At 43.0% G+C, this 26,836-nt stretch overlaps 1 protein-coding gene across 1 annotated transcript in view; it reads right to left on the bottom strand.

The window, feature by feature from the left end:
* Positions 1 to 257: 257 nt before the first annotated feature.
* LOC311239684 (transferrin receptor protein 1-like) overlaps positions 258 to 26,836 on the bottom strand; it is an 87,073-nt gene continuing 60,494 nt past the window's right edge. The window contains exons 8-18 of the mRNA XM_084328086.1: positions 21,479 to 21,618; positions 20,253 to 20,404; positions 19,791 to 19,910; positions 19,526 to 19,611; positions 19,323 to 19,386; positions 16,560 to 16,627; positions 14,597 to 14,661; positions 10,621 to 10,711; positions 10,219 to 10,440; positions 7,501 to 7,659; positions 258 to 6,598 (exon numbers count right to left, since the gene is read on the bottom strand). Of these exons, the coding sequence (XP_084184212.1) occupies positions 6,356 to 6,598; positions 7,501 to 7,659; positions 10,219 to 10,440; positions 10,621 to 10,711; positions 14,597 to 14,661; positions 16,560 to 16,627; positions 19,323 to 19,386; positions 19,526 to 19,611; positions 19,791 to 19,910; positions 20,253 to 20,404; positions 21,479 to 21,618 (1,410 nt within the window). The 3' untranslated portion in view covers positions 258 to 6,355. The remainder of the gene's footprint in view (positions 6,599 to 7,500; positions 7,660 to 10,218; positions 10,441 to 10,620; positions 10,712 to 14,596; positions 14,662 to 16,559; positions 16,628 to 19,322; positions 19,387 to 19,525; positions 19,612 to 19,790; positions 19,911 to 20,252; positions 20,405 to 21,478; positions 21,619 to 26,836) is intronic.

The following is a 26,836-nucleotide window of genomic DNA, read 5'->3' as shown; positions in this document are numbered from 1 at the left end:
GTCCATTCCCATGGGGTTAAAAAAAACAAGTCTACTGTACTGAAGTAAAACATGAATGTAAAGCATTGTTTGCAAGTTGTTTTTGCATTACAAATTCCATTTGATCACTTATTTCACCTTTCATCTTGATTTAAAAAAAAGAAAAAAAATGATCAATCATCACATTTCAGCAGGGCATGAAGGTCAAACGATGATGCCCAATCTTAATATTTAATAAAATAATAACTAATACAATTTAAATGAAAACACAACACTAGTTAAGAGCACGTAATGATTTATTGCAGCAAACAAAAATGATAAGCTAAGCAAGCTGGTATACAGCCTCTGAAAGAAAATACACATCTTAAGTGCCTACAACTTTGAAAATACAAGTCACCCATGATTTCTCATAATGCCACCTAAAAGAAAAGAAAACGGACAGTCCCCAGAAAGGCACACGATGCATACCCTACAAGTCCTCCAATCCAACGGTGAACAATATACTTCCATTTGTTGCGAGTGGGTTGTCAATCATTTGGACATGCAACATTTTAAGCAACATGTCTCATTTTAGTTCAGTTAACCGCTATCCGTTTACCCTCCACACCATTAGTGGCTAATAGAACAGAAACAAGCCTCTCTGCCGTTAGTATATTAATCACCATGATGATTTCAAAGGAAGTACTGCAGTGGTTATGGATTTTAATTGTCAAACGAATTCAATCAACTAAATCAAGAGAATGTTATTTCATAAGAGGCATTTCCTGACATTTTAAATCGTTTTGGTAAATTGTCCTAATTGTACAATTATAGACAACAGTGGTGTGCACAAAAAGCTCCCAGTAAGAAGAAATTAATACCTCATATGAAACAACATTTTGTCTACAAATATTTTGACAAAAAAAATGCTCATATTTCACATCGATTTCATATAGGGATGACGGTAATCTAACTAGTACAATCAGATTTACTGTAACTACAGTAACTGGTACAATCGGTTTTACTGTAACTAACTGGTACAATCGGTTTTACTGTAACTAACTGGTACAATCAGTTTTACTGTAACTAACTCAAGGGCACATTCAGATCAGATCCACAAACATTTTCCCCTTCTTTTGGGGGTAGTTTGTTTCGAGTTGGGCCCTGACAGTTGTTACAGCATGGGCTTGCCCCAAAAAATTCAATAAAAAATGCGTTCTGGGAGAAGGTAGAATTCGCTGTGGTGGCCAATCAATCACAAAGGATTGGGGGCGGAGTTAAAAAGCTCACAGCATGATGTCAAACAAATGGCCATTCCACACAAACGCACCACCCTGCAGCGAAGTGGCCCGGTTGTTGGGATTGGATCTGAATGTGCCTTTAAGTGTAACCTGTCTGGGTAGGCTTTTTAATTTTTTATCAACTTTTGGTTCTAGCAACAACAAAAAAACAAGACAAGATCAAAAGCACCAGAAATATAGCCAAAGAACTATGATGATTTCAAAATAAATGTTGATAATCAAAATAAATATACATCCACTAAGAACACTGTATTATCTAAGAATCATTATGCAGTCGCGAAACAAGAGGCACAGGTCGACCCTTTTAACAAGAGAGAATGGGGGGGAAAAGGAAGTAATATATGAACTGAACTGTAGAAGACAACCAAAGTAAAGGCCACATTTAAAAGTGTTGGTCTTAAATATTGTTTTTTTTGTTAACATATTCCCAAAATAAACAGATTTTTTGATAGTTGGATTAGTTTACTCAATCAGTTCTTTACTGAATGTGGCATGAAGAAAAACAGTTAACAGCAGAATCAGACACTAGTTCAAGAAGAGGTCCGGTCCAGAGTAGAGACTTGTAGCTCCTTCACCCACGACCACTGGCACAGATCTGAATCATTCCGATTAACGATATCAGTACATTCCACTATGCCAAAGACAGTAGGTGGACAACAAGTGGACTACACACTATGAAAGGTGAAGTGGCTATAATTTCCCCATATTATCATCATTTAATTGACCCATCTGAAACCCCGGCCTCTTCTCTTGATCATCCAATCACAAATGTTGTTTCCCTCGGCCAAAGTGTCCGTCAGGGTTTTGAGATAGGTCAATTTCAGACTGTGCAAATGGACCACCCAGTGAGCAGGAGCTGTGGGCGTCTTTCCTGGCCCGGGCCCAGAGTTGTAACTACACGTCTATATTGTGTAAATAACATAATAATGGAACACTGAGCGTTGCAGAATGGCCATAAAGATGCGGACAACTGTATGTATTGTCATGTAGGCCTACTGTATATATATATATATATATATATATACACACACACACAACATTATGGGAAACACTGTTCCCGATAATAAAAGTCATACACCCCTACAGTGAAATATGGAGGTCACTGCCTCCGATATGAACATACACTGGTAGGAAAAAACTACCTTCTTCTTCACATTATGGAAGACACTGCTCCCGATAATGTTTTCAGGATAAGAAGCGTACATGCGCCGAGATACCAGTAGGCTACTGAGTAAAGATAGCCAGTCAGCTGTAGAGATACAGTACCTCTGTCACTCTTTCAGATCATGGTACTGTATGTACATGTCTGTCACACATCCTTTGAGATGTGTGATAAATACCAGACGGGAGCTTCAAATTGTCAACGCGGCATCAGTGAGAAATCATGCATGCCGTTGCTCTGGATGAGCGGTTTGGTTGAGAACTGGCTGTGCTGGCTGCTATGTGGTCAGCAGCCTACTAGTTGTCGGTCAGCAGGTGTACTTCCGTTAGCAGATGCTGCTTTTGTCATTTCGACAGTATAACTGTCATAATTATGGAAGGCACTGCTCCCGATAATTATACATTTATTAAAAAAAGGCATTAAAAAACACTATTTATAGTGAGCCCTGCCACTGATAAATAAATAATGAAATAAATAGCCTAGACGTAGTACATCGTTTGTGTTTCGGTGCCTCTTGGCGAAGAGCCTTTTCTCCCTCAGATTGTTCTCATGTCAGCAGGTGGCCGTTTCAGACCACTCACAAAGTTCATTGTGATGTAGTTTACATGGAATAACATTGCTCGTCAAACAAGGACCTTAGTGTCCATCTTTGCTCTGAAAAAGACTCATTAAGCACCAGTGGGCAGAGACCGTACTGTGTAGCAGTAACAACAGCTGATCGTCTCATATTAGTAATGCTTCTAGGCAAATTCTGTGTAACTCTTGTGTAGTCCTCCTGTGTAACACTTTCTTTGTAACTGTCAAATTAGGCCTCAACCCCCTTGGCAAAATATTCATCTTTAGACAGCAACTTCAGTAGCGGATTCAGCACAAATATAATAAATTATTATAACTACCGATGAAATCAGCCCAAGTTTGAATCCGATATCACTACAGCAGTGTTCCATGAATAACGGCAGTCTTGTATTGTAACATTAATTTTGCTCTAGGAAAACAATAACTAGGACCCTGTACCCTGTATCACTGACCTCTTGTAATTTATTCTTTTATGTCCGAGTCATAAGTACAAGGTCACACTTGTGATATGAGCTGCTTGGGATATTGTTCTGAAAACGGCATAATCTACACATGTAAAATATACATCATATCAAACTCGACTGTAATTAAGTATCCACCAACATTTCAATAAAAAAACTATAACTATTATATTACTATTATATTATAACTATTAACAAAATAACTATTATAAAACTTAGCTCAAAAACAGCTCATTTGGCTGCTCAAACCTCATGATTGTGGGGGTGTGGTCTCATGATTGTGGGGGCGTGGTCGCTTGATTGACACCCTTTCAGCTCAAGTACCATTTTATTTTCCATTCAATCACTAAAATGCTTTGCTGCCATGGAATAAACTACCAACTCTATTTTGGGACTAAGAAGCAAAGTCTTCTAGTCTTTAGAAAAAATAGATTTTCATCCACTTACATGAAACGGTTAGCTAGCATTAGCTTTGCTTTTGAGCTACTGAAACTCTGTGATTAACACCGTTTGGGCGATGTACCCCAGTCTGCTAGTTAGCTTAACACAGTAGCTTTCAAACCATGCCAGGCTAATTTGAATTCTCAATCTAGCTAATGCCAGGATCAGACGACATGAATTCAGCCAGATTTTGACACGATTCTTTCATGCAGACACATTTCCAGCGCCGTGCCCGATCATGAACACCGGAGGCGACGAACGGACGTCTTCACCCCTTGTAGTGCGACGTAATGGAAGAACAGCCATGTGGCGTCTGGAAAGCCCCACGACACCCTGAAGAAAAGTCTAGCATGGTTGAATTCTTTGCCTTTTTTCATCTAGTGTGAATCCCTGTGACGTCTGACAATTTCTCTACTAATAAAACCAAACCCTTCCTCCCAGACCCCTGGCGAACCTTAGGCCAAGGCGGCATGCGGTGATCTGTCTGGGACAAGCACGCAGTGAGCCCCGTCTCCCGGCCAAGACACAGCGAGGTTTTACGATGCTATGATAACCTAATCTGACTGTCGTGAAAGACAGAAATATTGTGTAGTAGTGTTTGTGGGAACAGACATTGACTACAACATTTTGTGTCAAAATAGCTTAGCCAAAGCTATGCAACGCATACAACATCACCTGGCGACATCTCTACTCTCTCAAAGAGAAGCCATTTCATGCCAAGTTACTGGGAAGTAAAATCGCCCTCCAAAGTCGCAACATTTTGATGAGGAAAGAAATCGACAAGCCCAATTACAATGGGGTCCCTTGACCTCTCACCACCTTAAGATATTTGATTGTATTTGGGGCACATTGAAACCATAAGATGTTTTCAACTACAACCATATCCAATGTTGTATGCTAGTACTGAACCACAGAATCACCCAAAAGTTAAAATTTGAGTAAAATAAAAATTTAAAAAAGCATGCATACAGACCCCCATGTCACTATGCTCTGGCCCTCAACATACAATACATTTGGTGTATACAAGTGGCCATCCTGCGAATGAAGTCGAGTATCCCTGTCGTCTGATCCCGGCATGAAAGCAATGAAAAGTACAGTGCATTGTTTTCCCACAGGGGAGATGATTGGTTGAAGTGTTGTGAAGTCAGCTTGGCGAGATAGCTCGCATCAATCATCTTTCTTCTAAATATGATCGGTGCATGAGATGCAGGGAATCTAATTACATAATAACACCTTTTATATAATTAGGAGCCAGTCAGGGATTCACCTTGCTAGGGGCTTTAAAGAACCAGAACAATTATATGAATTCAGTCAGACAAAGCTTATTCTGTAATGTAAATGTCAGGAGGGCCAATTGTTCAGCTTCAAATGTATCATTTGATTTGTTATAACTGTTTTAGTGCACCCTCTCTGAGCACAGCCATCTCTCAGTATGTCGTGGGGCAGCTCATTGGAAAGAGATGTCAAGTTAGTATCAAAATACATGAAGCTTTCAAATGCAAACAAATGTATGGGACCAGTGTGATTGGGTTGCTATGGGAGATTGACTAACACTATGGCCACACAGCCAGCATGACGGGCTGCCTCGCATGCGTGATGGTGTCTACACAGACGGCGTGATCAACAGAGCATTTTCTATGTCTATTTTGCAGAGCACCTCATGTCCTACTTAAAGAAAATAGGCTCTGTGACATGTCTCTAGGACGACACGCTGCTCACGTAGGCTGTGTTGCGGCTCTAACCTAAGAGCAAGTGGTTCAGCGGTGCACACGCGCTGCTCAGTTAGGCAGTGTGCCAAATAGCAGGTGATAAATAAATTGTTGTCAAAATAGCTATGGATGTTTTTGAACCACTAAAATGTATTAAATTGTAGCAAACTAGTTTCATTACTCGTCTGTGGACTAGCTAGCTGATATCCTTTACAACTACCGACAACTGACAAGACTGATGGGCCAATTAGGGTAACGCGAGTAGATTATGCAATCTCTTCAGGGAAGCAGATTGGATATCTGAAATGGTTGGATTCTGTTGATATATCTAGCGGGGGGCGGTGATCACCAGGGCTTTAGTCATTACTTTCACAATAACAACACTTCTAACATTTTGGGTAATGTTACATGAACACACCTTCTGTTAAAAACAGAAAAAAGAAGAAGCAATGTACTGAATGTACTGTAACAAAATGTTCATTGTACTGAATCTTTAAAAGGTACTGTAGCATGATAATGTCTGCCCATGTGCAGAACTTCAAAGAGGTATGGAGATCATATGTGGGAGTGTTGTGAATTAGACTGTATTATTGATTTCCATTTTTAGGAACACCTCCACATTTAACATTCCCTAAAATGGGTGAACCTAATTTAGAATGCCATACAGCTATGGCTTTTCCACTATCGTTCACTAACATTGCCGGTTGTGTCGGGTGGGCCGAACCAAGACGGGGGGGGGGGGGGGGGTTAGATGTCATTATTCAATGACCAGATGTCCCCTGCTAGTGAGTTGGCACATCCCTGAATGGTCCAGGTCGCCAAGGCAAACTGGTTCCGGAACAGGTCCGTGCTCGCTACGGGGTTGCTGTTCCCGAGGGCTTCCAGGTGCTCCGACACGCCCTTGAGAGTGTGGGGTCCCGAGCCCACCAGGATGTGGCGGAACGGGCTGTCTTTGGGAGAAACGTAAGGCGACAGGAGGCTACTTTCGACCTACAGGGACAGGAAGTGGAATAGAGGAAGAAGATGAAAAATGTGTAAAAATATAGCGCTTTTATCCAAAACCGCTTTATAGCGTATGCCTCACATTCACCCATCGACAGTGGAGGCGACCATGCCAAGATGCCAACCTGCTTGTTGGGAGCAGTTAGGGGTTAAGTGTCTTGCTCAAGGACAGCTCGACACGCTGCCAGGAGGAGCGGTGATCGAATCGGGAACCTCCCGATTACCAGACGACTGCTCTACCTCCTGAGCCCACTGTCACCCCCAGCCAAACTTTTTTTTTTAAACATTGCTCTAAACATTGTTACATAACCTTGCTTAAGTATGATATTAAATAAAGTTTGACTTAGCAACAGTAGTGTTTGATGATCAAGTCATTACGTTTTTTATATCGTCACAAAACCGATGGTCACTGGCAACTGACAGGCACTTCGCACTCCTCCGACATAACGGTTTCAGGCTCATTACATTATACTTGACAATCTCATTTTACTGCAATAAAATTATTGGAATGAGGTGAACAGACTGAAAATGTTACCTAGTAATTAGATAAAACAGATGATATATATTTCTTTTTATTGACATAATTTGCAGTCGAAAAAGAACACAATAAATCGCATATCGTGATATTACAATATTGTAACTCTAGTATTGTGATCATATTGTGGGACCTCCTAGTATCCTGTTAGGCTATTTCTACATCCGACTCCATATTCACAAAGCCTCTCAAAGCGGGAGCACTGATCTAGAGTCAGCCTATATGTCTGTGTAGGTTGAATAAGGTCATAAGCAACAAGTGTTCCTGATCACTGATCCCTTATCAGCACTCCTCTGGTAAAACTTTGTGAATATAATATATGGGCCCAGATAATGTTCTTTACACACAGTCTTACCCTCATGATGCGGTCGTTAATATTGCGACACATCTCCACGTCGTCCAGATCACTTCTCTGGATGAGTGAGGCCAGGCTACGGGACGCACGACCGTAGGAGCCGGACGCAGAAGTCAGCCACTGCATGGTCAGGGCCTTGGGCAGCAGCTGGGGCTGCAGCTGGACTCAGAAAGGAACCACAGGGGGGCATTTAGCACTCAGAATTAACATGACGGGGCTGCATGTGGGAACCAGACAAAAACAATAATTTGACTAAATAAACTGATCGCAACAGAAAACAGGCTCCACAGGTGCCAATAGTGACTTGGTAAAGAGTATTTCTAAAGGATTCAGATTTGCCCTCTGGTGGATCCTTTTCATAATTAAAGCAGCTACTAGGTCATTTTGTGTTGATTTTGGCGCTCTGGACAAAGGCGGTAGTTCTTTCCTGGAATGAAGACTGCATTTCCCGCCTCGTGTCGTAAAGATCTTTGCTCTGGCTGGCATCTGCATTTGTTTTGGAAGTGAGTGAAAGAACGACGCACGTTATTTTTAACACTATTCTTCTTTTTTTAAACACAGCTGTTTGCAGGATGCGTAACGATGGTGAACAGGGCTTGACGTTAACTTTTTGGCTCACTAGCCACTGTGGCTAGTGGTTTTCCAAAGTCACTAGCCACTCAGCATTTTCACTAGCCAAAAATCCCAGACCTCGCGCCCCCACCCAAAAAGTTATAAATATAGGTAATTTCTTCTTCCACTGTCCTGTAGCATCCTCCTCACTGCTCCCTGACACTGTCTCCATCAGCAGACATATGGCTTCGGCGATGTGGGTGACATCTGCTTTGTCAACTGACTGGATCCCAGCAAAGCACACTTCCACCTTCCCTGCTCTTGCACATCTCACATACACCAGCTCCTCCTCCATCACAGCACTGTCTGTAGAGCCATCACTCATGACTGAGAGGAACTTTGTGCTGGCAATAGTTTGTTTAAGTTTATTCCTTTCAGCCTCAGCAATGTAGAACATAAATTCCTTGGCTCTGTTTATGTTTCGGTATGTATTGCCAACATGCAAGCCTTTCTGCGCATCTACCCTGAAGAAAAAACATGACTTAGCTATGTATTTTTCATATAACATTAACACTGAGTGCGTTTACATGCACACTATACGCCGATCATAACCCAACAAGAGAGAGAGAGAGAGAGAGAGAGAGAGAGAGAGAGAGAGAAGCTGTCCATGGTGCTGAATATTTGCAACAGGGCTTTGTTAGTCTGGAGCACCCGCTTTCTTTTATACGCCTCCTCTACTTTGTTCGTGTTTTCGGACTCGGTCTCATCTTTTCTATTTTTTGTTTGTTGGTGGTTTGGTTCACCGGGTCTTTTCACACCCACAATATGCCGCCACATTGTAACGTTACGTTAGCTAACTGTCTGTATTGTAACCAGTTGAGCTATTAATGTTAACAGCGTTCGTTCAGCCGTCAGCTGCCAGACACACAACACGGAAGCAACACGACGCGCGCGATAGGGGCCAGGCGAAGTGGATGGGCCAATGAATGAGCACACTGTGCGCACCCAGTCCTGTGGGAGTTGTAGTATTATATAGTATGAGCTGGATTGACTTCATTATTCCAGATGCCTTTTGTAGACTACAATGTGTTTTTTTCATAGAAAAAAAAAACCACCCGCTCGATTGGCGGGTAGAATGACGCATCTACCCGCCAATGGCGAATTCTACCCGCATTGGGCAGGTGGGCAGGTGTCAACGTCAAGCCCTGACATTGGTGAAACATGTAACGTTAAAGTAAACATTGTTTTAGTACACCTAGGTTACATAAGCCTTGGACCATTTCAACAACTTTGGGGTAAGTTTTGGCCCAGATGTTATGTTTAGGTAATATAAAATGCTTATGTGTCACTCGGGAGATCTAAAGTAAATTTGAGTCTATGTTCATTTACACGGATGTACAGTATATATTAGGCCTGTCCCCGACTAAGGATTTGTATAGTCGACTTTGATTGGCCAAAATGTGCCGATTGTCGACTGGTAGTCGACTACCACCCCCCAAATGCAAAAAAATATATATATCGGTTTTTTTATAATTCCATTTGGGCTGTGGGGGGTGCTTAATGTCTGAAGGAGTCGACTGAAGGCTTCTTGTCCTCTGCAAAAGCATGCAATTGGTCCACTGATGGATACATCTTGATATTTGTCTACTCTAGTGTGTTCATTAGACGAGTGAAATCCTCTTTCAGTGCCTCTGTGCCCGCTTTCTTAGGCAGTTAGCCTCGCTGGTATGCGCGCCATTAGCGTTAGCCACGCTTCTAGGCCTCTTTGCTTTTGGAAAGAATGATCCCCAAAGTTTTCCATTGCGGACATAATTTGCAGTTGAAAAAAGCTAATAGAGCCCAATATATCGCAATATCGTGAGGCCTCTGGTGATTGCCACCCCTACAAAATAGAACGTAATTTTTTTTATTAGAATTAGTTAATTAACCACAAAACTTTGCCTGGGGAAAATGTAAACATAGCTCTTCTGGTCTGCGTGCCGTAAATCGTTTCATCTGCTTTTGCGGTATTGAATTGAGAGATGGCTACATAATGAGTTATAAACTCCTAGTAGCCGCTTTAATCCCATGGGATCTGTACACATAGGGGGAGGTGAGAACTACCATACAACAGCTTCACCTGGACGCCCCCAGTTGAAGGACAAAATGTAGCCTGAAGAGACTCACCCTCTGAACCAGCCTGACCTTGCGGTTGATCTCAACCACAAGGGCGCGGATGACCCTTTCGTACTTCTGCACGTCCAGCCGCAGGATGTGGTCGTGGACCAACCTCAGAGCCATCTGACCGGCCACCTGGGCCGCCGTCACCGCCAGCCGAGACGTCTGACTGGCCGTCGCCAAGTTCAGCTGTTCGCGGGTGTCCAGCAAGGTGCCAAAGTATTGGTAGTCCTGTAGGGTTCAAAGAGGAGTCCCGTCAGCAATTATGGCTGAAGAAATGTCAAACATATTTAAAAGAATAACCTGAAATTTGTGGTTCTAGCGGAATGGTTTAAAGGACGACAATACGTGCTTGTTGGGATTCGGGGGAACACATGTTTTCAACCGTATACTTGCAGTAGGCGGAATTACCGAGTTGGTGGCGATTCGGAATGAGACGGAGGGGATGCCGGAGAAGGTGAGGAAAGGATAAGCGGGATCGTCCATCTTCAGAGGCTCCATGCTGGAAGACATCGCAATGTATGAGACCCTCTCCTATGCAGAGAGTTGGACAACGTTTCACTGTCAAACAGGAAGTAAACTAACCGGTGCTAACTTTATGTGTATCGCATTCTCAAAATCATTATTCAATGTTATTACTCAGTATGTGTACCAGGGGCGTTTTTAGGGTTAGAAAACATTGGGGGCTTCAGCCCGGGGGGGTGGAGGCGGGGGTCAGAAATAAACAGAAATACGCAATTTTAGAGTAATTAGAGATGAATACTGAATAACTAGAATCATTAGAGGTTCTCAAAGTGAGGTCCAGGTCCATGAGAGGGATCTGGGCAGTCCCCATAGAAAATTCAAAGTTAACAGGACCAAATCAAAATAAATAAATAAAATAAACAGTTCATCTCTAGTCTTTACAGTTTTCTTCAATTGCATAAACACTCAAATCAAAAGTATTACACAATTATCAAAACCTTACACTCAAGGAGCAAAATATAGGCCCAGATTTGCACCCCTACAATGTCAGCCTCACTTTTTGCAAAACAATACACAGTGATTTGCAAAACACTAAACACACTTGCATTACATTAGACACAGAATGTCAAATTACCACACATGAGCCTATTGGTTAAACAGCCATCAGATGCACAAACACACCATTGCTTAATTGTAGATACACAATCAGGTTTAAGCACTATAAAAATGCAGCAGGTGAGTTCACCTGTCTTCAACCAAAATGGAAGGAGAGTGAAGTACTGTACACAGAGAACGTGAAAATATACAATACATTCACCAAACACTACACAAGACAACCAATGATGCAGACTGATGAAAATATAAATTTTCTCCCATTTTCCCAAATCAGTAAACATGTCAACATGGAGAATCACAACAAAAATGTATCTTGCCAGATCCAGCTAGGCAAAGAGATAATGTCTAGTATTTTCTGTTTACATTTTTTCAAAAAAAAATTGTGTTACTGTAATTTTAACCTGTACTGGATACAGTATTTTATGTTTGTCTGATATTTGATGAGCTTACAGTGTTATGCTATAGTAGCATGAAAACTGGGACATGTATTGTTGTGATTCTCCATGTTGAAATGTTGACTGATTTGGTTATATGGAGAGAACATTTATATTTTCATCAGTCTGCATCATTGATTTGGGTATATGGAGATAAATAAATTATATTTTCATCAGTCTACAGCAGGGGTCTCAAACTCGCGGCCCGCGGGCCGGATGATTATACTTTTGAGTCATCTACATTAACTTACTTTAGGATAATAATAATAAAACCATATTAATAAAAAGATAATAATAGTGTTCTCTGCCCCCCCCCCCCAGTGCTGGGCCCTTGGAATCATCCTAACCCCCCCCCCCAGCTACTCCTCTGGTCCCAGCACCAAACCAATTATGTGACTATATGCCAAAAAACGGTAGCTATTTGAAAATAATGTATGACTGAAGTGATGAAGACCATGTTTGAAGGCAAACAAAAGCACATCCCCCTCAGATCGCACAGCAACCAGAATAACTGAAATACTGGCTGGTGATTTGATTAAACAGCTTTGCGATAGAATAAAAAAAAATGCACAGTGCATTTCCATAGCTGTGGATGAGTCCACTGACACCACTGAGAAGCCTGAAGAACTGTTCATGTTCTAAAATGTTATTGCTAAAGATTGAGAAGATTGGATCAGTTGTACTTTTTTTTGAATACTTGAAACCCTTTTTTGTGGAATATTTGATGCGGCCCAGCCTCACCCAGACTCTACCTCCAGCGGCCCCCAGGTAAATTGAGTTTGAGACCCCTGGTCTACAGCATTGGTCTTGTGTAGTGTTTGGTGAATTTATTGTATATTTGCACATTCTCTGCATACTTCACTTACAGTACTCTAATCACTGAGAAGTAGAATTGCTAAATGTGTTTTAGGTTAAGCACAGCAGTGTGTGTAATTGGTTCAAACAGAATTAAGTCATATGAAACGTGTGTTTCATATGGTAACAAAATTAGTGTATGGTTTTGACAAGTGTTTAATTTAGCAAAGGATCTGAGGTGTTCTGATAATTGTGTGTGTGGTTGTGCTAATTGTGTGTTTTGAAACACCGGGCCCCGTTTTCAAAATCATGCTTAGGCAATCGAAAAAAAACTATTGTGTGTTTCATTATATACATATGTTTCAGTCTTCTCATAAAAAAAATATTGGATTTTTGGGTCTTTTCCTGCCTTTGGTCCGCTTTGCATTCACATCTCAAATGAACCGCAGCAGGGTTCACTTGCAAGGGTGAATGAGCTTTCACACCACCCCAAACCAACCGGACTATCCGAGGTTCGATTAAAGCTTATTATAGGACACTGGACATGGGTATGGATGGCTCCAGGTGCTGCTGCGTTAAAGTGCACATCTTCAATATCTGTACTATTTAAAAGCACAGTGCAGGACACACTCAAAGGTTATCGCACCTCAGAGATGGCAGTGGACATGTATGACAGGACAAAGGCCATATGTAATGGCCTTTGGATTGAGGAACATACTACCAGCCAAAGGAGGAAGCAGAAAAGGATGGACGAGTATGTAGTTGAGTCATCTTGTGGCACAAGCTCAGACCTCAGCTCAGGAGATCAGCTGAGACAGAGACTGTTCTATCCAGTCGTCGACAGAATGCTGCAAGAGCTTGAGAGCAGGTTCTCATGAGTTGGATAACAACTTATGAGAGGCATACAGGCATGTTATCCAGCCTCAGACCAGTTTCTCTCAGTGGAATTGCTGCAACCCCTCGCCACACATTACAATATCCAACTATTGCCAGAGGAGATCACAGTTGCAAAGTGTTTCCTGGCCAGGACAGGCAGAGATGCAGTCCCTACTATCCAAAGTGTCTTTTCCCTCCTGGATGATAATAATAATAATAATAATAATAATAATAATAATAATAATAATAATAATAATAATAATAATAATAATAATAATAATAATAATAATAATAATAATAATAATAATAATAATAATAATGCATTTGATTTATAAGGCGCCTTTCAGGACACTAAAAAAAAAGTCCACAAATCGGTGAATGAAAAAATTATAGGATCAAATGAAAACTACTTACTAAAAATGTTTAAAAGTACTAAAAACCAAAAAAAAATACCAAACACTAACAAACATTCAGCACAGACAATGGGGATGCTGACATCTATAAATAATAATAAAAAAAAAAACTTAAACAATTTTTTTTTTTTTTTTTTTAGATCCGGGGCTAGGAGAAAAACATCCGGGGCTAAAGCCCCGGAAGCCCAGGGCTAACGACGCCACTGATGTGTACATGTCAATATTAATATTTGTGAATCTGTGAATGAATGCTGTGGATCCATGTGAAATGTGGGCAGGTGAACACTTTTTTACTTCGTTTTCAATAGCTATTTTGTAATTTGTTCGATGTGTATTTTGCTACTGTCCTAGTATATTTTGTATATTTGAACTGCATCACTCATAAATGGTCAAACAAGCAAGATTTTTGGATATTAGCAATGTGATACTGTGACATACAGGCGTAGAGACAGCTCTATGTGGGAGTGTGTGTATGAGAGTTACAGTATGTTGTCTCTTAGCTCATGACGTGTATGCATCTTTTCTTAATATGTGATACATTATGTAGATATGCTTTCTCTTAACGAATGATACTATGTACACATGCTGTAGGTATAATGTCTCTAATAGTAGGCTAGATGAACAAGATATGAATTGAGGTTGGAGAAAGTGTCTGTATATGTAGTGAACACATTTGTGAAATTAGACCTGAAAATGAGAGCTGACCTAAAAGAGAAGCCCTAGTAACTACAGGAGGCAGGTAAAGGGTTAATTAAATGAGTGCCCATCTTGTAACATGCTCCAGCTTACACAACAGACTCCCAGTTGGTCCTGGACACTTGACTGTAGATAGACATGTCATTGTGGTTCTTCACCTAGGGAGAGGAAGAGGACACGGCCATCATCAAACTTACTGTAGATCTTTAAGTCACAGCCCCTAATGGCACCCAGCAAAAACAAACGATTTCAGAGGTTTCATATTACAACTTTCTAATTTTTTTTTTTTTTTTTTATCTCTCTTTCTCAGATTTTCTCTGTTTTCTCCCCGTCCCAATTTAGTCGTTGTGCCAACCCCCCCCCCCCCTCCCCTACCTGGTTGTTGTGCGCATGTTCTCCTACTGGTCGGTACAAGGGTACAAGGGAGACAATGAGGAAGTTCAAGTACCCATTACTCGCCATATTGGATTTTACAGCATTTGGGATTTTCTTCCCCTCCCACTCCTCAACTGTCCTCCCAATTATTATAAAACGTGCAGTGTAACATCTGGGGACCAAACAGATGTCACCAAACCATATGGCAGCGAGATCCAATTTCCCAAAAACATGATGATGTATTACATGTGAACTCTTTGTCCGATTTGCACCAAACCTGACAAATATGCGTGTCCTACTATAGCGCGGAGGCCTATGAAATATTGAGTCATTTCACCTAATGATGGCACCGCTCTTTTTTAAAAGGAACACACCAACCTTATGGGAAATGCGCTAACCATCATCTCCAGAGTCAGACGAGAAGATAGATACCTATTTCCTCTCTGTGTGTTCAGTAGAAAGCTATACGACTGCAAGCTATCCTAGCTTAGCACAAAAGAATGGAAGCGGATAAGGACCAGCTAGCCAAACTGTTGGCCTCTCCCGGAGTTTTAACACTTTGGTTGCCTAAGGTTAAATTAATGATATACCATAGATTGCCAGCGCTATTTGTCTATGGAGAAAGTCCCCTTCTTTGCAGGGCTATAACTTTTTAAATTCTATTGCTACATTGCCATTATTAGGGCCCATTCAAAGTCCTATATGTATTGTTCATTGTGTAGCAACGTTAAACTTTTTCATTCACATATTCATAGTAAAGTATGGTCTAATGTATAAGTATGTTTTCATCTCTTTCTGCAGCTTTCTCCAGAACGTGATATATAGCCCCAAATGCATTATATTGATGATGAAATACAGTTTGATGGCAATCAGCGCGATATAAAAAATTCCAACTAGACGTACTTCTAGAAGTTACTACACGTCATCTGATGTTGACCGGATGGGCGAGGGGGCGTTTATAATTCCGTGGGCAGCGTTATACCAATCATCTAATGTGGGTCAAATGTTGATAATATCAGTTATTATCGAAGACGGTAACGTTACACGCTGAAACTCACCCCAGTCTCCGCGCGCCGTTGGGCGATCATCGTCGAGTAGAAATTTTATCATTATGGGATATATTATTACCCGGTCCATCTCCAGCTTGTATAATGGTATATACGTCCAAATCATGTTGTTTATCGAGTTATTGGCAATCGATCGCTATGTAGAGTGACGAGCTAGAGTCACGGGACATGTACCGAGTGGCCGGAAGCAATACGGACGTCTAGCAAAACCTCTAGTGCGCTTCCTGTTAAGCGCTTGCGCCGATCGGCCACCAGATGGCGCTCCTGAACCGCCAGAGAGCTCAGTGGGTCCTGCTGGTGGATCTCAGGCCAGCGGAGGGACATTATGAATCCGATCGCAGATTTTTGAAATATTGATATAAAGACGACGTACAGCGTCCCCCGGCAACTTTAGCATGGCCAGCAAAGACGTCTAAAGACGGCTCCCGGCACCCAAAGTGTTAAGCTAGGCTAAAATACAAATAAAATAAAAATCTAGTTGAAAGTGATACATTATTTGAATTAAGTCAAAAACACTCCCCCTACCTACTATTTTAGGGCATTTTGGGGATATGCCCCTTTGCCATCGGCCGTCGGCGGCATACATCTAGTTATATTCTAATAACAACTGGTACCTCTTTCAGGGTGCTCTCGATCAGGTCATACATCATGGGGCTGGCTGAGGCTTTGAACCCATTCAGACCTGCAGAGTAGAGAGAATAGGGAACTAGAATCAATCACACAGCATTAAGTCCTTCAGTAGTGCATCAAATTATAGGACAACTTTGCCTGTGTCCAAGTGGAATCTGTATACTCTTTAGAGTCAAAACTATTCAAACATAGCTGTGTTTAGAATAGATTAACCCTAATATTCCACTAATAATCAGAATAATAGCCAGATCAGAATAAAAATGCCTCATGATGATTGGTTACCTCAATCGGAAGGACATTTAAATCGGGTTCGATAATCCGGTCAATAGCAAAATATTAGCACCTAATAACCATGTAAACACTTAATCTGATCGTTTCTCTCTGGTTGGGATAAATATATTCTTTCTGCGCATGTTTCCGGGGAAATTCCATAACAACACTTTCCCATGTCTGTCTTTATTGGAAGCTTAGCGTTGGCTAAAAGGATTGTTGATCGTTGAATGTCTTTATTGGAAGCTCAGCGTTGGCTAAAAGGATTGTTGATTGTTGAATGTCTTTATTGGAAGCTTAGCGTTAGCTAAAAGGATCGTTGATTGTTGAATGTCTTTATTGGTTTTGATTGATTGAAAACTTTATTAACAGATTGCAGAATGGGTACAGTACAGTACAGCTCAATACATACAAGTGTTAAGGGGATGCAGACCAGAGAAAGACTTTCGTCTTGTTTACATCAGGGTCCCCCATTTTCAATTCATCGTAACATATATGACATACATGACATACAGATAGACAGTACTGCTACATCTATACATTTATGACATACCAGATTTGCAATTACAGTACTGTTTGTGATACAAAAATTGTCCAGAAAAAAAGAGTATATACATTTGACGTAGAAACTGTACATTGGATTGGGTAGGTGGGGGTGGGGGGGGACTGTACATTGGAGGTGGTTGGGTGGGTGGGTGGGGGGGGGGGGGTTGGGTAGGAGTGGGGGGGGGGGAGGTTGGGTAGGAGGGGTGGGTGGGGGACACTGTACAACTGTACAAACAAAACTGTACATTGGATTATTGACAAGACCATACTTGGTCATTTACTGTACATTGGAGGGGGTTGTGTTCGGACATTTACAGGGGCCAGTTTCGAGTTGCAGTCTCCCTTAGGTGTTTTTTGAGAGTGTTTTTGAAAGTGGGTAGTGATTCACATTCCTTTACGGCTTTGGGTAGGGCATTCCACATTGATGTGGCATAATTGCGAAACGTGTTTAGTCCCTTGTTTGAGCCGAATCTGGGTTTAACATGATTTGTGGAGCTCCCTCTGGTGTTGTGATCGTGGTATTCACTGACCTTTGGGAAGTATTTTGACATGTACATGGGTACCTTGGTCGTGTAGTGTATCTTGTAGACCAGGCCCATTGCAAGTTGCTGTACTCTGTCGTCTACTCTAAGCCATCCTAGGTTGTCAAAGTGGGCAGGGGTGAGGTGGGTTCTAGGAGTAAGGTCAAGCAGTAGTCTGACCAGTTTGTTTTGAGATGTTTGTAATTTTGTTTTTAGCGCCTTTGAGGTGCTTTGGTACCATGAGGTGCAAGCATAGTCGTAGTACCCTTGAATGAGTGCTCCTGCTAGAGTCTTCAGGGTATTCTTGTTTACCAGTGAGGAGATCCGGTACAAGAAACGAGTTCGTTGGTTGACTTTTTTTATTACATTGGATGCCATTTTGTCACAGGAAAGATTTGCCTCTAGGATGGAACCCAGGTAGGTAATATCTTCTTTCCTTGTGACAATATTGTCACCCACTGTAACTGAGAAGCCGTCGGTCTTGCTGAGTTTGTTATTTGAACCGAAGAGAATGGACTCTGTTTTGCCCAGGTGTAATGATAGTTTGTTATCAGCATATGCAGATTCTGCCGAGTTCAGAGCTGAGGGTTTTTTCAACCTGTAACTTGTTCTTGTCAGAGACCAGCAGGGCTGAGTCGTCCGCAAACAGGAACAAGTTGCAGTCACAAGCTGACGACATGTCATTTGCATAAATTAGGAACAGTAGCGGACCTAGTATGCTTCCTTGTGGAACACCACAGCTCACTGTGAGGGGGGGGGATAGGGTACCGTTTACCTCCACCATCTGCTCTCTCCCCTCCAGGTAGGATTGCATCCAGCTCACTGATAGACTATCAAAACCAATTGCTTATCGTTGGCTAAAAGGATTATTGAATGTCTTTATTGGAAGCTTAGCGTTGGTTAAAAGGATCGTTGATCGTTGAATGTCTTTATTGGAAGCTTAGCGTTAGCTAAAAGGATCATTGAATGTCTTTATTGGAAGCTTAGCATTGGCTAAAAGGAACGTTGAATGTCTTTATTGGAAGCTTAGTGTTGGCTAAAATGATCGTTGAATGTCTTTATTGGAAGCTTAGCGTTAGCTAAAAGGATTGTTGAATGTCTTTATTGGAAGCTTAGCGTTAGCTAAAAGGATCGTTGACTATCTTTATTGGAAGCTTAGCGTTGGCTAAAAGGATTGTTGAATGTCTTTATTGGAAGCTCAGCATTGGCTAAAAGGATAATTGATCGTTGAATGTCTTTATTGGAAGCTTAGCGTTGGCTAAAAGGATCGTCCAGTCCATGTAGTGAACGTCCCAACTTCTATCACGTTATCCAATGAAGATGTACAAAATAGATACATGTTCTCTCTGACTTGGACATTAGTACACCGACCATGCATGGTGTGCATGGTGCAATGTGCATGGTGCATACCTGTCACAACTCCATCCAAGTTGATGTATGAGAAGGCTTTCATGTTCAGAGATGACAGATAACCCTAAAAGTAGAGATGAATAAATAATGTGAATCTAAAATAATATACTATCCAACCACCTTTCAGTGCCTGTAAATTATAAAAAATAATATTTCTAAAACATTTCTAAAAACATTTAAAATGTTCAACATGCAGTTCTCACCTCCAACCACTCGGTGGCACCAATGTTCCCATATTCTCCAGCACTCCAGCTAGCAAACACAATACTTCTCCTTGGCTTGAATCCATCTGTTAGAAGGGGAACAAATGCATATTGCATGAATAAAGCAATCACATTGTCCCCAAGGATTTAGAGCAAGCATGTAGTACTGGTCAAAGCAGATGACGTCTTTCATTTTAAATGCAATATTTATATGAAACCTTGGGGGGGGGGGGGCAACAGAGATAATCTGGCATTTGGAACTCACCATTCATCACCATGTCCGAGATGGAGCGTGCCAGCTCAACCAGTACACTGGTGCCAACCGTAGATTTGGCAAAGCCTGGGCCCCATGCGTCCCTCTGGGCACCCAGAACCACATAACGATCTGAGGGAATATAATGGGTTAATGTGCTTTGAGAACCCAACTGTGAAATTCCTCATGGTACAATCAGCACATTTTCAAGTACTGTATTCAGATTGTACTTCCTAACAGGATGAAACCACATCTTAAAAAAACAGTGTAATAGTTACATTGTACTTCCTAACAGGATGAAACCACATCTTTAAAAAACAGTGTAATAGTTACATTGTACTTCCTAAACAGGATGAAACCACATCTTAAAACAACAGTGTAATAGTTACATTGTACTTCCTAATAGGATGAAACCACATCTTAAAACAACAGTGTAATAGTTACATTGTGCTTTCTAATAGGATGAAATCTTACCTGAATCCACATAGCCTTTGATGACTCCGAACACATTATTGATCTTTCTCTCCGTCAGCACATTGTTGACCTCCAGCGTGACCTCATCTGTGTCGGCTCCCAGCTTGCTGATGCCTCCCCACTCCCCCGGCACAGTCGGGCCCCCCATCTGCCTGTGGGCCAGAGAGGATAATGGTATGAAAACCTTGTGTCATTAGAGTGTTGTCTCCCATCCTTTATAACCATGTGCAGCACGATCTCACCGATGGCTTTAGTGGTGAGAAACCTAGGCCTGCGCTGCAGCTTCTTAGTGGGCTTACATTCAATCCATGATAAATCTACTTATTGGGAAACTATTGCAGTAGGTTACTTCCCATGCAAACAACCTCTCGGGATGGAGAGGGGGGGGGGGGGGGGGGGGGTGTAGGAGCACAATTTGGATTTGCAAAAATAAGTCAATAAAACCTGATAGAAAGCGTGATGGTTTGTGACCATTTGTTCAGTAGAACATCAACATATACAAAAACATTCATCTTTTGACTTCATTGATCACCATGACCTTAAAACTAGAATTATTCTCCCACTTCGCCTACTTTTAACCCTCTGAAAATGATGGCGGATCATCTGTCAAACATTAACATTGCAGTCTTTTGATGGCTATAGCTGGTTTCTAAGCTGGCGCAGACCAAGTGGTATGAAATTAAACTAGACATTGAGGGGAATCTATTGATACCAAACATTCTAGCTTAGACATAACTCTCCAATGATCCACTTTCTTTCAGACCTTCAATCTCTAGAGCACCTTTTCAGGTGTCATTTATGGGAAAGAAATTGTCTTATGTTGGGGTCAATACGGTAGTAAGACTTCTGAACTACATCCAGGTTACAATGGGAGAATGGAGGGTTATTGAGCACCCTATGCACAGGAGTGCTACTCTTCCAGGGAGCAGAAATAAGACAACAAATAATAAAACACGTCATTCGCTCCTGTTTTATGACTTGGGCCTACATCAAGTAAAAAGCAGATCTGAATACTCGTGGTAATTACTGGATTATGGAACCTTTATCTTATCCTGTGCACAGTGTAGACTGCTTAGTATAAAATTATTTCACTGGTCATCTATGTGTTACTTTAATGTATGGACGGGTATAGAAGTGCCGCCTTCAAATTTTAGTTGATCTCTCATCTGTATATAATAATATGAGAACATTTCTACATCCTCAGATAAATGTAATTTTTAAGCTACCCCATGATGGTGGTGGCCATGCGCCCTGTGATGGTCTGAGCCAGGATGGAGGGCAGACCAGAAGACTGAGCCGGGGGGAACTGGGTGTGGTTGAAGGAGGGGAAGCCTGGGGTGTAGGGGTCCCCTGAACCCAGATGGACCTGAGGGAGATGGCAGGGGTGAGAGAGAGAGACAATGTGTTAAAGGGGAACTATTTTACAATTTCTTTCACTATTTGGGCACTTTTACACAATTCCTGTGAGTCTATGGAACACCTCTGTAATATATATATTTTTTTTATTCATTGTTTTGTATTTCTAATCAAGTCCTCAAAAACAGCATTTTTCTACCTCAAGATCTCGAGCCGTTTTGAGCCTGGGCTCCTAAACCACTGTGCATCGTCGTGTTCGCCTGAACATTAACATGCAGCAGTGACTATATGACATCACATATAGGCACATTTTCAAACGACTCAGTTCAGTGAGGGTGAATATTGTGAGAGGAGAATTGGAAGAATGCGCCAATATGAGAATTTTGAGACATAGATCATATTAATATAAGTTCACATAGCTAGGAAACAATGCTAAACACTCAAAAAGGCCATTTATAAGATAGTTCCCCTTTAAGAGAAAGAAAGAAAGAAAGAAAGAAAGAAAGAAAGAAAGAAAGAAAGAAAGAAAGAAAGAAAGAAAGAAAGAAAGAAAGAAAGAAAGAAAGAAAGAAAGAAAGAAAGAAAGAAAGAAAGAAAGAAAGAAAGAAAGAAAGAAAGAAAGAAAGAAAGAGTAAGAAAGAAAGAAAGAAAGAAAGAAAGAAAGAAAGAAAGAAAGAAAGAAAGAAAGAAAGAAAGAAAGAAAGAAAGAAAGAAAGAAAGAAAGAAAGAAAAAAAGAAAGAGGCTACGGGAGCAGCTCTTAAAGGAACAAGCCAACATTTAGCCAAATTAGCTTACCGTCTTCTCCATAGAGCGACAAGAAGATAGATACCAGTCAAGTCAAGTCAAGAGTTTTATTTGTCACGGCATACAAGTATACAATGAAATGCGGGTGGTCTTGCCCGCAACGATGTGCAATACAGTAGTACAACATATAATAGAATCCAATAGACAACATTGTGCAATAAACAGGTAACATAGTGGGACATCACCCTCTCCCTCCCCAACTCTATCACTGCACTACTCCTCTACCGCCCTCCAAAGCCTCATCCCTCTTTTTTAACTGAACTTTCTGATCTCCTGACCATAGCCTCCACTCTCTCCACCCGCCTCCTACTTACCGGTGACCTCAACATCCATGTTGACCAACCAAACTCAAACCTCACTCCTGACTTCCTCTCCCTCCTTGACTGTTTTAGCCTCACCCAGCACATCAACTTCCCCACCCACAACAAAGGCCACACACTTGACCTTGTTTGCTCTGCCTCCCTACCCATATCCAATCCTCACCCCATCCCATTCCCACTCTCTGACCACTACTGCATCCTTTTCTCTGCTCCCCTTCCCCCACCCCACCACTCCATCAAACGCACCATCTCTTTCCGTAACATAAAATCCATTGACCCTCTCACACTGTCTCAATCCATATCCTCTGCCTTTCCCCCTGACTCCGCCCCCTCTAACCCCGACGACTATGCCCTCCTCCTCAACTCTACTCTCTCTGACTCCCTCGACTCACTGGCACCCCTGAAAACCATCACTGTCTCATTCACCACCTCCTCCCCCTGGTACACTCCGGAACTCCGCTCCATGAAGCAGACCGGCCGTCAACTCGAACGCCTCTATAAAAAAACCCGCCTCACCATCCACGCCGACCTCCACAAACAGCACGTCTCCTCCTACCGTGATGCACTCCAAGCTGCCAAATCTGCCCACTACTCCACCATCATCAACAGCAGCAACCGCAACCCCCGGACCCTCTTCTCCACTGTCAAGAAACTCTTACAACCCCCGGACAATAACTCACTCTCCTCCCCTGACCTCTGCAACTCGTTTCTCCTCTTCTTTAATAATAAAGTATCTTTAATCAACAGCTCACTGACTGCCCGCATCGCCAATTCCCCCACCCTCGCCCCCCCCACCAACATTTTTCCCCCACCTGACTCCATCCCTCCCACCCCTTTTACTGCCTTCGCCCCAGTTGACTCCTCCTTCATCATGGACCTCATGACTACCTCCAAGACCACTACCTGCTCCCTTGACCCCCTACCCACTACTCTCACCAAAGCCTGCCTCCCTGCTCTCATCCCCCACCTCACCGCCCTTTTCAACCAGTCACTATCCCTAGGCCACGTCCCCTCCCCCTACAAACTCGCCGCTGTCACCCCTGTCCTCAAAAAACCCACTCTCGACCCATCCACCCTCTCCAACTACCGCCCCATATCCAATCTTCCTTTTTTCTCAAAAACACTGGAACGTATTGCTGCCTCCCAACTCCACTCCCATCTCCAGTCCAACACCCTATATGAACCCCTTCAGTCTGGCTTCCGTCCCGCTCACAGCACCGAAACTGCACTGGTAAAGGTCATCAACGACCTCCTCATCTCCGCTGACTCCGGTGCCCTCAACATCCTGATCCTACTCGATCTCAGTGCAGCCTTTGACACAGTGTGTCACTCCATCCTCCTCCAAAGGCTGCACCAACTGGGTGTTGAGGGCATAGCACTTGACTGGTTCTCCTCCTACCTCACTGACAGACACCAATTCATCTCCCTCTCCGGCCACACCTCCCCCCCCTCCCCAGTCACACAGGGGGTCCCCCAAGGCTCAGTCCTTGGCCCCCTGCTCTTCATCTGCTACATTCTCCCCCTTGGTCACATCATCCGCAAATACCACCTCAACTTCCACTGTTACGCTGACGACACCCAAATATACATCAGTACACAATCCCCCCACAGCCCACCCCTCAGTCACATTGAATCATGCATCACCGAACTCCAAACTTAGATGACCCACAACTTCCTCAAACTCAACAGTGACAAGACTGAACTCCTCATCATTGGCACCAAAACCACCCTCACCAGATCCGGACCCATCACACTCACCATCAACGACTCCACCATCACCCCCTCCCCCCTAGTCCGCAACCTTGGTGTCCTCCTTGACCCCACCCTCTCATTTGACCCCCACGTCCGCTCCATCGTCAAAACATCCTACTTTCACCTCCGCAACATCGCAAAAATCCGTCACTGCCTCTCCCCCCCGCTGCTGAATCCCTCATTCACGCCTTCATCTCCTCCCGCCTGGACTACTGCAACTCCCTCCTCACTGGTATCACCTCCCGCTCCCTCCATAAACTGCAAATGGTCCAAAATTCAGCCGCCCGCCTCCTCACTAACACCCGGTCCCGCGAACACATCACTCCTGTCCTCCACTCCCTCCACTGGCTCCCGATCAAACACCGCATTAACTTTAAAACACTACTCCTCACCTTCAAAGCCCTCCACAGCCTGGCCCCCCCCTACCTGACTGATCTCCTTCTCCCCTACCGCCCAACCCGTTCCCTCCGGTCCTCCTCCACTGCCTCCCTCACTGTCCCGACATCCAAGCTCAAAAACTTCGGAGATCGGGCCTTCTCTCGCACTGCACCCCGACTCTGGAACTCCCTCCCCCAGTCCATCAGAGACTCCCCTACACTCTCCACCTTCAAAGCTCGCCTCAAAACCCACCTGTTCTCCCTTGCCTTCAACCCCCCCCACCCCTAAACCCCCCCCTCCCCTCCAACCTGATCGATATGTCTCTAGTCTTTTTTTTTTTTTTTTTTTGTGCCATCAGGCTGTCTCCCCCGTTCCCCCCATGGTCTCATGTTCCTTTGTTTTTGTTTCTTTGTTGTTTTGTTTTGTTTCTTTGCTTTCGCCTCTTTGTTTGTACCCCTGCTCCCGACTACTGTCAGCGACTTCGGGTTATTGAGAAGCGCTATATAAATTAAATGAATTATTATTTATTATTATTATCACGGTATTTGTACATAGTTATTTACAGAGCATGAAGGACATGCTAGGTCCCTAGGTAGTGCAATACACTGTTACTATACTATTTTTAAAGTGACCTTTCTTTGTGGCAATAAGTGTGGGCGTGTGCAGCATGAGTGAGTGCTTTCTCATGTTAAAGTGGCTGCTAGTGTGCGAGCGTGCACAGCGTGTGTGTCGTGTGTGTGCTAATGTGTGCTTGTGTGTGTAGGGTTCAGTGTTCTGTGACCCTCAGTGTTCATTGTTCAAGGCTCTGATGGCCTGGGGGAAGAAGCTGAGCCGAAGCCTCTCTGTCCTAGTAGCTGGTGTTCGCAGGCATCTGCCTGACCTCAGCAGCTGGAACAGGCTGTTATTGGGGTGGTGAGGGTCTTTCATTATTCTGCAGGCTCTGGATTTGCACCTCTTGTTGTATAGAACCTGCAGGGGAGGTAGTGCAATACCCGTGGTACGCTCGGCAGAGCGCACCACTCTCTGTAGGGCCTTCTTGTCCTGTGCCGTGCTGTTTCCATACCAGGCAGTGATGTTTCCAGTCAAGATGCTCTCTACAGCTCCGGAGTAGAAGGACTGGAATATCTTCCCCGATACTCTGAACTTCCTTAACTGTCTCAGGTGGTAGAGGCGCTGCTTCGCTTTCTTTACTACTGTGTCTATGTGTGTTGACCATGTCAGATCCTCTGAGATGTGGACCCCCAGGTACTTAAAGCTGCTCACCCTGTCCACGGTGGCCCCGTTTATCATCAGTGGTGTGTGTGTCTCCTGCTGTCCTCTCCTATAATCCACGATCAGCTCCTTATTTTACCAATGTTCAGGAGCAGGCTGTTGTCCTGGCACCAGCGGTCCAGTACCTCAACCTCCTCCCGGTAGGTCTTCTCGTCGTTGTCCGAGATCAGCCCCACCACCACTGTGTCGTCTGCGAACTTCACTATGGAGTTGGAGCTGAACTTGGCCACACAGTCGTGTGTGTATAGTGAGTACAGCAGGGGGCTCAGAACACAGTTTCCTCTCTGTGCGTTCAGTAGAAAGCTATCTGGCTGCATGTTAGCCTAGCTTAGCACAATGAATGGAAGCGGACAGTGCCGGTTAGCCTAGGCATTGTCCAACTAACACCTCTCCCGAAGGCTAACCGGCACTGTCCGTTTCCATTCATTGTGCTAAGCTAGGCTAACGTGCAGCCAGATAGCTTTCTACTGAACGCACAGAGAGGAAACTGGTATCTATCTATAAGACGATAAGCTAATTTCCCAAAATGTTGGCGTGTTCCTTTAACAAACAAGCGTCTACTCTACAGTACACACGCTGAGACTTCATCTGCAATACACTGACGGAACAAAGCTCCATATGCAAATCCCATGCAAACACTGGTATCCATTATGTAAAGGCATCTTCAGTAGAGCCTGACCGATATAGTAGTCATCAGCTGA

Source organism: Notolepis coatsorum (genome assembly GCF_963971535.1).
Source record: "Notolepis coatsorum genome assembly, chromosome: 13".
NCBI lineage: Eukaryota > Metazoa > Chordata > Actinopteri > Aulopiformes > Paralepididae > Notolepis > Notolepis coatsorum.
Note: the sequence above shows the minus strand (reverse complement) of the source record. Positions and strands in the feature narration are given on the sequence as shown.